The sequence below is a fragment of the Phocoena sinus genome, chromosome 1 (assembly GCF_008692025.1).
Source record: "Phocoena sinus isolate mPhoSin1 chromosome 1, mPhoSin1.pri, whole genome shotgun sequence".
Taxonomy (NCBI): Eukaryota; Metazoa; Chordata; class Mammalia; order Artiodactyla; family Phocoenidae; genus Phocoena; species Phocoena sinus.
In genome coordinates this window covers 36,621,733-36,633,898 of record NC_045763.1, presented here as the reverse complement: position 1 = coordinate 36,633,898, position 12,166 = coordinate 36,621,733, and the positions used below count along the sequence as shown (strand labels likewise).

The 12,166-nt window shown below is 45.7% G+C and overlaps 1 protein-coding gene across 12 annotated transcripts in view; it reads left to right on the top strand.

The window, feature by feature from the left end:
- Positions 1–2,053: 2,053 nt before the first annotated feature.
- Positions 2,054–12,166, top strand: part of ERI3 (ERI1 exoribonuclease family member 3) — a 129,227-nt gene continuing 119,114 nt past the window's right edge. For 2 of the 12 annotated variants that reach the window (XM_032654153.1, XM_032654121.1), the window contains exons 1-2: positions 2,060–2,073; positions 4,864–4,939. Coding sequence is in view for 4 of the 12 variants with exons in the window: in XM_032654086.1 (XP_032509977.1) it covers positions 2,307–2,441; positions 4,864–4,939 (211 nt within the window). In the remaining 8 variants the exon portion in view is untranslated. Of the gene's footprint in view, positions 4,940–11,585; positions 11,670–12,166 lie in introns of those variants that run through there. The other 10 variants (XM_032654180.1, XM_032654162.1, XM_032654086.1 and 7 more) reach the window with 10 other exon arrangements.

Here is a 12,166-nt window from a genome sequence, read left to right as displayed (position 1 = left end):
GGGAGCCAAATGCTGGGTTAGGCAGCAGTGTAAGGTACCAAGTGTACTTAAACTGTCCTATTATTTGAGTGCATTTTGCCTGGTCTTTGTCCAAAAAGAGCTTACAATGTGGTGAGGCCCTGGAAGTTGTTCAGATGAGCTCTAGAGCACCAAGGAGGAAAGAACACATTTTGGGGAAGTCAAGGGTTCCATGGAGGATACCGGGGCTGGGCCTTAAGGAAAGCCTCCAAGTCTCATAGTGTGTGTTTACTTCATTCTTACAGCCAAGAAGGCTGGCTATGCCATATTCTCAGGCCAGATTCAGGATATAACAAAGCCAGAGACAAGAGAGGCCATACTAAGGCCTCTTATTAGTCTAATTTTTTTTAAACATCTTTATTGGAGTATAATTGCTTTACAATGGTGTGTTAATTTCTGCTTTATAAAAAAGTGAATCAGCTATACATATACATATATTCCCATATCTCCTCCCTCTTGCATCTCCCTCCCTCCCTCCCTATCCCACCCCTCTAGGTGGTCACAAGAACGAGCTGATCTTGTGCTATGCGGCTGCTTCCCACCAGCTATCTATTTTATACTGGTCTCTAATTTTATTTATCTATTTACTTGTTTATTGTCTGTTCTTCCTCTCCCCTCCTCCTCCTCAATGTAAAAGCTCCTTGAGGACACAGATTTTGTGTGTCTTATTCACCAGTGAATCCTCAGCAACAGAAACAGTGCCTGACACTTAGCAGAGGCACTATAAAATATGTTGACTGATATGATCAACTGGGATTAACATCTAGATAACATTAATGGAAAGAGGAAGACCCAATTCCAGCTCCAAGAATCAGGCGATAGGCAGATGTGCCTCCACTTTACTGACCCTTGGTTAAGTGACACCTGTCCCTGCTGGTGTTTATTCCCTCATTTGTTCACAAACATTTATTGTGTGTCTGCTTTATGCCTGGCACTGTGCTGGATATTACTTTACAGCATGAACAATATAGAAATAATGCCTACCTTACAGGAGTTTACAGCCCTGGGGGAGAGACAACAAAGAAACGGACAATTATAAAACAATGCAATAAATTCCGTAGGTGCAGAGTAGAATCACCTAACCCATCATGTGGGATTAAGGAAGGCATTCCTTAAAGGGGGGATTACCAGGCTTTCCCAGCTCAGGTGGGAACCATTCATTATGTTAAGGTCAGATTTCACGGAGGTGGTAGGGCCCAGACCTGACGACATTTTCTTAAGTGAAAATGTGTAGATGTCAGAGGGCTTGGTGACCGAAGCTGGTCACAGATGGTTCCTGGCTGACCGGGAGGCTGTCAAAACCATCACTGGCTTGGCCAAGGCTGGGGTTTCCCAGCTCAGAACCTAGTACCCATGACTTACCAGAGAGGCACAACCAAGATGAAGAAATACATCTCCGGCTTTGGCCAGAGTTCTCTCCAGTTGACTGAAAAGACTGACTGTGGAAACTCCCCATAGCTGAGGCCAGAATCCTTTTTAACTCTGAAGTTCCCTGTGGAGCTGATCTTAACAACTTAGCTCCCTCTTCCTTGGGAAGGCCCTTCAGAAAACTAAGCATTTTTTTCTTCGCCTAAAATCCCCCTCCTCTCAGGTCTTTTCCCAGGCCGACCTCAGAGAGTAAATGATAGTAGTGGCTTGCTGAATGAACTAATCATGAGAAGGTGACATCTAAATACAACATGTCACCTTATGAGCCTATATTCACCTCATGAGTATATTGGAAGGTGGGAAAACGGAAGTGGGGGACCTGGGTTTCTCTAGGCCTTAGAAAGTTTCCTTTTGTAGAAAATTTCTTTCACATCTCAGAAGTGAGGCCCCCCCCTTCACTTTCTTCTAAATACGTGCAACCTCGACACTACAAGTCCCATAAGGCCTGCGGTGGGGAGTCACCATCTTGGCGCACCTTCGCGCGCATGTCGGCGGGAGAGCGAGCCTTTGGGGAGAAGAAGCCCCGCCCCCGTGCAGCCCATTGGTCGGAGGAGCCGGCGGCGGGCTCAGCGGTTGGCCATCGCGCCCGCCCGTCCGCCGCGTCGGCCGGGGTCAGAGTGCGCGGAGGTGAGTCGGTGTGTTGTGGACTCGTGGTGCTGGCTGCCGCTGTTGAGGCGGCCGGGAACGGGCGGTGGGGAGCGGGCGGAGCTGGCCCTGCCTCTGCCTGGCCGGCGCCGCAGTCGGCGCGGGCCGCGCCCGCCGCCGTAAACTGCCCTGAGCGCCTGCTCAGGCCGAGGGAGAAGTCGGGGCCTGCACCTGGAGGGAGCCTGCCGCGCTGGCCCCGAGGAGGGGGCGTTGCCATGGCGACAGCCTCTCCCGCTGCTGACGGGGGGCGGGGGCGGCCCTGGGAAGGAGGGCTGGTCTCCTGGCCCCCTGCTCCTCCCCTTACAATTCCCTGGACTTGGATGGGCCCGAGTTGGGGGCAACACCCCGGGGTGGGTGATGCGGCGAGGCCCCCCCAGATTGGGCCCTGGTAATGCATGCGGGGTGAGGGTCGCGGCGCGCAGTTTGTGCAGCCTGGGGTGCTGGCCCATGTGCTCACCCTGGATGCATGGTCTACTGAGAAACGTTTAGGCGGAGAAGGAGAGGGGCAGGGCTTTGAAAGACAGGCTGGGTGAGGTGATTAAGCATGCTGACTTCCTACCTGGGATTGCTTAGGAGGAGGAAGAGAGCTTTGACCAAAGAGGATAGAAAACTAGCAAGGAGATGGTAGAGAGAACATTCCCTTTACCCTCTCCCCAACACACACACAGACACACAAGCTTAGCAGTTTACTTGTTTTTGTAAATCTGTTGCGGTGGTCGTAGTTACGGTGGAAGGATTGAATAAGGGGCCTAACTTGGCTAGCTTTCTGTTTGCTTTTCCTGCAAATGCTCCAGCAACAGGTGTTTTCTTAAAACAAAAAGGCATGAACTTGGATTGGGGCTTGATTGCGAGTTCTTGCAAAATATAACTGCTCCTTGTTGACTTGGAAGATGCTGAACGTGGCTTCTCATTGGGGGTTTGGATTCTGTCCTTAGGGCTGGACTTTGTAAACTGATAGTACCCATCATTCTCTCTGCTATAGGTCTCTGGCCACTTCTCTGGTATTAGTTCTTGTCAGACATTTTATCAGTTTCCCCGGCGAAGGGCAAAATACCAGGAATCCCATTGGCTAAAGACCGTACACTATTTGAACGATAGTAGGTTGTGATTGGCTGAATGATTTTTGATTGTAGAGTTTCTACCAGAAATTGGCTTCATCAAATTCTGCTTTATTCTGACTTTATCATACACAGCATGCCTTGTTTTGGTGGGTTCATGCCTGGAGCTTAAGTATATTATACCTGAATCCCCTAGCATTTGAAAGCCAATTTATAAACAGGGACTTGGAGTGTGACTCCACTAATGTGTGTGTCTGTGATCTTGGTTAGAAACCCACTTGGCTGCCTTTCGTGGGGGGAGTTGGGGGAGGTAGCTGCCGGGAAGTGATTGATAAGGTTTCCTTTATGGATTCTGTGGTGCTTCACTGGAGCTCAGAGCACTTTGGCAACTTAAGCACTCCAAATTAAAAGCTCATTAACAATTCCTGCCCAAAGATCCTGTAAATAATCGGCTAGCTAGGTCACAGAGCTTGGCTGAGAGCTCTCCTTGCAACTTGAAATTTCCAAATAAAAGTGCTTTTATTCCCTTTCATTTTGAAAAGTGTTTTCTTTGCGGTGGGGTAGGTTGGCGAGTGGCATTTTTCCAGGGGATCTGAGTAGAATAAAGTGTTAAATGTGTAGAGTGGTAGAAGGAATAGATTGGTTCCAAACCTAGGTGTTTCTTTGTGCAAGGGCGTTGCTAGCTTACAAGGGCACTTCGGCAACTTCTAATCCTTTTGAAGATCTGATGAGTAAAAGGTGCAAGATTTAAGTGATCTGAAGAGAAACCGGAGTATGAATTAAGTGATAAATATGATAGGCGTCCATTGATGATTTGATTTGGGGTTTGATTACCTTGACTTTTTTAGAACTTGAGGCAGACCTAGATATATCCTGCAAGTGTTTCCTGGTCTGTGTGGCCATTTGCAGTATGGCCTGTGGCTTTGTGGCAACCAGTGTTTCCCCCAATCCCTGCTTCAGTGCCTGAGTTCTGAATATTGTCAGCCTTTACTAGGATCCCCTCCTTGGCTAGACTAGGATTCGGGATTATCCAGAGAGCCACGACTTCATGGCCATCTCTCTCAGTCCAAGCTCAGATATTGTAAATGTTTAGTATTTCCAGGAGATAAACCTCCTTAGGAAGAAAAGTATGCCACTAGAGAAGATGAAATTCATCATTGCAAAAATATATATTGTTGACCATTGAAAAAACGCAGAGGTTAGGGTAACCGACTCCCCACACAGTTGAAAATCTGCTTATAACTTTTGACTCCCCAAAAATGTAACTACTAATAGCGTTGACCAGAAGCCTTACTGATAACATAAGCAGTTGATTAACACATATTTTGTATGTTATGTGTATATCTACTTATATTTAATGCATTCACGACCTCCTAACTTTTTCTTAATTCTTTTGGTATTTCTAGGCTATGTGGTTTATCTGCGGGCTTTTTCAAATTGTCACAAATCTCCAAAAAAAATCTCCCAATATATTTATTTATTGAGAAACATCTGCACATAAGAAGTGGACCTGCGCAGTTCAAATCTGTGTTGTTCAAAGGTCAACTGTAGTACTAGTAGCTTCTGAAAGCTCTGTACTGGCACTGTGCTTCCACATAGATAACTGTTATCCCAAAGTAGTTTGAGTTTAGGAGTTTGAAGTATGGTGTGATCTTTAAGTTGTTTCAAACAGTATTGAAATAGAGTTGTTGCAGAGATCTGTATTTATCCACAGCATTGGGGCTTTCCAGCTCTCACAGAACCTTCAGCATCCCCAGCGGCCAGTCTTGGCATCTTCGAAGTAAGGAGAGGTGAGAATCCTGTTGCATGGTCAAGGTTTGGCTTGACTTCTTCCTTATGAGTATTTGGGCTTGGAGGGTGGGGAGTGGGGACTGGTGCAGACTGTACTTTTCTGTAGCTTTTCCTGACAAGATACCATATGCTAAAAGACTACTGAAACTTACCCAAAGTCTATAAAGTGGTGAGAGTTGAAGGTGGGATATCCATACTTTCAAGTTCTGCCATGATTTCTCAGTGGGCATTACATGAGCACCTACCTGAAGTTCAGGAAGGTTGAATAGAACCGGAATAATCCTTTATCCTGAGAAATACACATCTTAAGACAATAGGAAGGATCACATTTATTTGGCTTCTGATAAATGCATTTGACCAAGGCCTTTGGGATCTTGGTCACATGCATTTATCAAATTTGGGTTGTGGGTCACCTTTGGGTGGATGGTTAATCCCAGTCTGTCTCCGTTTTACGAGGATCGGGGCTGGCTAAAAAGGTAGACTCTGATGATTGATATCCAGGATGTCAGAGGCTGTTTGTTGAATAACTGAGGTCCAGGCATTTTGCTTGGTGGTGGGATTTTGGTGGTGAACAAGACAGCTGCTGTCCCTGACACCAAAGAGCTTACAGGTTCATGGGCGAGACAGATAGTATTGAAGCAGTCACAAGACCTCTGAGGGTGCTGTAACGAGGTAAGTATATGTGCTTGAGAGTACTTAGAAGGATCTCCAGGCCAGACTGGTGGGTTCAGGGAAGGCTTTTCAGAGGAAGTAACCTACTCAGCTAGAATTAGATGAAGATGTGAAGAACCAAGTGTGAAGGTCAGAGCTTTGTTGAGTTTGAGAAACTGAAGTTCAGTGTGATTGAAACATACAGTACTCAGTGGGCAGGAGACAGGAGAATACAGTGAGAAATTAAGGAGGAAAGGTAAGCAGAAGCCAGGGCCTTATAAGCTCTTAGGATTAAATGGTGGGTAGAAAAAAAGATTAGACTAGGTCAGCAAACTTTTACTGTAAAGGGTCAGATAGTAAATATTTAGTCTTTATGGGTTTGTGTCACAACTGTTTACTCTGCTGCTATAGCACGAAAGCAGCCATAGTAGGAAAATGAGTGAGCATGGCTGTGTTCCAGTAAACTTTATAAAAACAGGTGGCAGCTGGATTTGGCCTGTGAACCAGCCACTGGATCAGACCATCATAAAAGCCATGAGAAGCCATTGAAAGGTTTTAAGAAGTGGACTGATACTAGATGTGTGTTTTAGAAAGTTTGCTTTAATTTTAATGTTCAGTGTTAAGAATGGATTGGAGGGGATAGTACCTGAGGCAGAGAGACCAGTAAGGAGGCTGTGGCAGTTATATGGGTAACATTTTCACCTTTGAGGCAGTGTTTTGACAATTAAAAATTGAGTATACCTGAATCTTTGCATCTTTGTGTACACTGGTTCTCTTTGCTAATTTCCTGGCCATCTACTTGAGCTTAAATGATGTCTACCAGAGAAACTGTTGACGATACCAGCTCCTATTTCACAGATTAGAAAAGATGTGGGAAGGACAGGTTGGTGTGGAATGAATGAGAAGTTTGGGGGAATGCTTTTCTATTGAAAGTAGTAGTGAATAAATGTAGCCGGGGAGAGATTTTGGTCTTTGGTCTCATAGCTTAATGTTAGTTGCTTTGAATTTCTTGAACTGTACACACGGAGGGGGACCCATTTTCCTAAGCTTCCCAGGGAATTGCCTCATTCTCTATATGTCCTACTTAGTCTTCTTCTTTGCTTGCTTCTAAGAAACTGATGATCTTTTTCTGGTTTTGAGAGTGTCTCCTAGTTGAGTATGATGGTATGTGTCAGGTACAGGGATCAAATAAAGTATTTGTTGAGTGTCTGATGAATTGTCTTCCTCTACCTGCAAGCTCCGGTGTGCATTGCTAGAGGTTTCTGATAACAGGGCTTATGTGACCTTGGGCAAATGACTTACCTCTCTGAGTTTAGCTTTTCTATCTGTAAAATGGAACTTAATAGGTTGGTTAAAGGAGTTAATGAGATGTAAAACTCTTAGCGGGGTGTCCTTAACTTTTGTTATTAACAGTATTTTACACAATTTTTTAAAAAGCAGGTAGCAATTGGGTGACTTGGCCTTTGGCTTAGTACATTTGGGGTGCTCCCAATTGTCATTGTGGCCATGTAATAGAAACCTAGTCCCTGGCAGAGGCAGCCAGCAAACAGGAGGAAATTATAACTAAAGCAAGTTGCTGCTCTTCATACTGGAAACTCTTCAGACAGCAGGAGTCCCATTCGGAATTCCAGAACTTTCTTCAGGGTGGACCTTAGCCCCAGCACCATCAGTGAAGTGAACTGAGTGAGCAGCTACCCGAAAGAAATTCACCGAAGTGTGACCAGTCATTTTCCTGGTCTGTTGGGGCCGTTTATTAATGTTGCCACCCTTGTGGCTGTGTAAAGTGCCTCTTGAATGCTTTTTATTACTTTTCATCACCACTCTGGGAAGCGGGTCAGGTGGTCAGCATTATTGTCCCTGCTACGCATGTGAGGAAACTGAGGCCCAGGAAGGTTAAGTGTGTTGTCCGAGGTCATGCTGCGAGGTACTGTTAGAGCTGGTGCAGAGTTGCCCCCAGATGAAATTGTGTGAGTTTATTGCTGTGATTTCTCTTCTTTTGAGTGAGAGATGTATAGTCATTGCAGAACTGCAATCTAATGCATGTCTTATCCATATCTCCTAGTGTTGATCTGGGTCCCTTTATCCACTTGGTCCTGTTGGGTTTTAATTGATGACTGCTAGGAACAGGCCTGCTGGGAAGCAGATTCCCTTTGGGTCATTGTTTTTAGTCCATCCTCCTTTGGGGACATTCTTGGGGGAGCCTTGGGTGACGAGAGATTGCTTTGATATGTTCAAAATTGTGCCTTGTGCCCCACAGCTACAGGTAAAATCAAAAGGCGGATAATTTATGGGAGTGTCAGAGCTGGCCGCTGGCACCTCAGGAAGCCATTAGTATGCCTGTTCAGACCCTCTGTGTCCTTGCAATTGATTCCTCTTTGCATGAGCCTGATTTGGGAAGCTGTAGATCTGTGGGTAGTGATTGGATGTGACAGTCCAAACACCGGTCCCTAAATTAATCCTTTTAATAGTATTCTGGCACCAAGGCAATGCTCGCTCACTCTCTGTCTCTAACTGGGGAGGACAGAATTGGGGGGAGGGGGCTAGGAAGAAGGAGAGAGAAAGAAGGAAAAGAAGCTTTTCCTGATTCTTAGGCCCTGCTCTGTTCTGCCATGTTCTGATTCCAGAGCAGTTGACATCATAATTCATCCAGCAGACATTGCCTCACACTTACTTTGTGCCTGGCCCTGTGCTGGGGATACAGAAATGAATAAAATGTGGTCCTTGCCCTTAAGGATCTATGTTTAGCTCAGTGTTCCTCAGACTTTTTAAACTCATATACTCCTTAGATGGGAAAAGCTAATCTTATACTTTTCTTTAATGCTGCTTGAAATTTTAAACTGGATTCAAGGGTCTGACAAAAAGCAAGTACAAGAAATGATCTCTTCAGGGACTTCCCTGGCGGTCCACTGGTTGAGGCTCCCTGTGTCCACTGCAGAGGGCATGGGTTTGATCCCTGGTTGGGGAACTAAGTTCCCACATGCAGCGCGGCCAAAGAAAAAAAAGAAATGACCTCTTCAAATATGCCTTTTTACACACACATACACCCCTACACCTGCTATCTTCCATCCTTCTCACGTGACTTGCTGAAAATTACTGCTAAGAGGAGAAACAGATAACTAAAATCTTACAATATAGTGAGATAAAAGTTAAACTGTGCTACTGGATCACTTAAGCAATTAACTTTCTGATGAGGTGTCAGAGAAAGCTACTAAAAGGGGAAGATTTGAGCTGGATTTTGAAGAAGGAACAATAGTTTGCCTGGTGAAAATGGAAGTACATTTCAAAACAGAGGGAGCAGCATTTGCCAAGGCACAGATTTGTAAAAGGAAACATCACATTTAGGGGCCTGAGCAAGAGCTGGTTGTCACCCTGCTTCCTGCCAGTTTCTCTGCTTTGTGAGATGGGAGGATTTGCTCCCCTGGAACTGGGTTTGGGAAGAGGCTTTGAGTTCCTTGTGCTGCAAGTTGCTTTAATCCAAGACACCGCTTCCTGTTTCCGCTTTTTTTTTTTTTTAATATTTGTTTATTTATGTACCGGGTCTTAGTTGTGGCTTGCCGGCTTCTTAGTTGCGGCACATGGGCTCCTTAGTTGCTGCATGCAGGCTCCTTAGTTGTGGCATGCGAACTCTTAGTTGCAGCATGCATGTGGGATCTAGTTCCCTGACCAGGGATGGATCTTGGGCCCCCTGCATTGGGAGTACAGTCTTAACCACTGCGCCACCAGGGAAGTCCCCCTGTTTCCGCTTTTGTACCCAGGCTGCAATTTGTTTTTCTTATTAGAAACAAATTTGAGTGATTTGGACAGACTTAATTATTGCTATGGTTGAGCTCCTTTTAGTTAAAGTCATACCTTAGCTCAAAAGAAAAACTAAAGTTGATATGCATTGTTAGCCCTATGGCTGGTGGGAGAATCAGCCAAGTGGAGAAAGTGGGCCCTTAAATGTGGGAGAGGAGAACAGGGCCCTGAAGAGCTGAGTGCCTCTGAGCCTTAGTGTTCTCATGTGTAAAATGGGAATACTGTTACCTATTTTGCTTGATGGTTGGGAGGTTTAAATGAGATGAAATATGTAAGTCACAACTACAGTGCCTGGCTTGTAGTAGATTTTCACAAAATAGTGTTTCACTTTCCTCTTTCTCATGTATTAGCAATAGCTCCCTTTTGCTGAGAACTTACTGTTGTGCAAAGCACTTTGTACATATTGTATGGTATAACTGAACCCCTAAGAGATAGGTATTTTTGTTACAGCTATTATTACAAAGAGCATGTGGTGGAGGCAGGATTTGAACCTGTGCTTGTCTAATACGGCATTTTAACAACTAGCTGTATGACTCCTTGTTTCTGCTCCAGTTCTCCATTTTGGAAGCAGGGGTATAGCAGGTTCTGCGTACCTCCCCTCTGGGGTCAGATGCTGTCTGCAAGTTGTGGGAGGAGCTTACAGGGATGAGAGTACCATACCATACACTGCCCTTCCTCCATTTCTATCCTATTTACTATGTGTTAGGAAACTAGCCTTTGCTCCCTCTCGTGTGTGGGGTCACAACTGACGTGCAGGTCTTTGCAAAGAGATGTTTCCCATCCTTGGCCCCTTGAAGGAGTTTGCCCAAGCTACTGAATGTGGCTGATGGGTTAGTAAACAGCAGGCAAATCACAAACAGGTACTTCTTTTTCTGTGCTGCCTTGAGTTGCTGAGACAGGCTAATTGAAGGGGAGAGCGAGGCTCCTATGGCCTGTGATGTTGCCATCAGAATTTGGTATTCCTGTAGGTCTTAGTGACTTTAGCTCTTCTGATCGTTTGGGATTAGCAGCTGCTTCTGATGTTGGACAAGTTCCCCCTAGCCCTGTCTTGGAGCAGAAGCAGCTGAAGCTACAGGTCTAGAGGTTGATGGGTTGTAGAGAGGAGGAGAGTGTTTTGTTGAGGTGAGGACCCAGCTTTAGAGTACCTGCTTGCATTCCACTTTGGGGCCATCAGGAAGTCGTGGGTGTAGAGGTTCTAAGCTTTTGTAGTGGTGTCAAGCTTTGTTCTGCCTTAGGCTGAGCCCTCAGGCCCCTGGCCTCCACTTGTGAGGCTACAGAAAAGCTTGGGGGACAAATGCTGGTGTCTGCTCCTTGTGTTAGGGCAGTGGCTGGAGGCTCTGAACTGGGGGTCAGGAGCCGTGGGTTCTCTTCTTACCCTTACTTGCTCTGTGAACCTTGGACTGTCCTTTTCTCTTTCTAGGGCTCATTTTCCCTGGCTTGCTGGACTGCGTCTTCTCTTAGGTTTTCTTTCACCTTTGACAGTCTATGATTTTCACAGAAAGTGCTCTGGCAGTTAAGAATGCATTCATTAGATTGAAAATTATGACTTTTGAAGGCATGCAGTTTATTTATATTTTTCCCAGGTTATTTTTAGCCACCTGAGACAGGGCCTGTGATTGAACGAGTTGCAGACAGGTGTTACTGTGTTCTCAGTGGATGCCTCTGTGGCTTAGGTATCTGAGCACTTGTGCTACTGCAGGTCAGATTGGAACAGGAACTTCCCCAAGACTGGGAACTGGGTACTCTGTGGCTGTCCCATGTGCTTCTAGTCTGGACACAGAACCTGCCTCAGTGCCTTGAAGTTTCTCTGGAATGCAACCCTGCCTCCCAGTCTGGCTTTTTTTGGTTTGTTTTTTTTTTGGCCGCACAACGAGGCTTGCAGGGTCTTAGTTCCCTGACCAGGGATTGAACCCAGGCCCACGGCAGTGAAAGCACCGAGTCCGAACCACTGGACCTCCAGGGAACTCCCTAGTCTGGCTTTTTATGGAGTGGATTGAACCCAGGGATGGTATAAACCCATACCCTTCCCAGAGATCCCAATTATATGTGGATGGGGAGATGGGGTGGGAGAGGACCCCATATTTCATGATGGGCTTCTCTTCTTTTCTCTCCCCCAGGCTCCCCTGGCCTGTATGTGGATATTAAAGGATGGCCCCCTCCCTTCGCCCTTCCTTCCCCCCTCCAGTAATGGAAGGCTATAAAATGTCTATTTACCCAAGACGCCAGAATGACTCCTCTGTGGTTCCACTAATCTGGTGATTTGGTGCTTCCCTGGTCTCTCAGGTAAATAGAAATTGAGGCTTTTTATAAAGGCATATTATTTCCCTCATTAAATGTGTGTTTTGGCACATGCGTTATTTACCTGACCGACAGTAATGGCTGCAGAGGAGCCATTGTGTCTGTTGTGTAAATACTCTGCACATCCTCCAGGGGCTGTGGTGCAGGCCTGCTCCTCCAAATCGCGCTGGCCCTGTGGCAATCCCTGTTTTCCTCTCCCCTGCCTCACTGGGGGACTGGTCCCTTTATTTTGAGGAGAGAATCATTCGTTTTCCTCTTTGCCATAGGCTACTTACTACCTTTAATTTGCTAGGAGAAGGAAATGGGTGTCAGAATAAATGTGTGTAAATCTTCGTCTCTGGTGAAAGCTGATGAGGAGATAGATATACACAGAATCATAAACTGTTCCTTTTGAGTTCTGCCCCTCAACTAGATTCTCAAAGTCCTGGCTGATGATATAACGTGTAGACTTATATTCTGCAAACTTGTGACTAAAATATAAA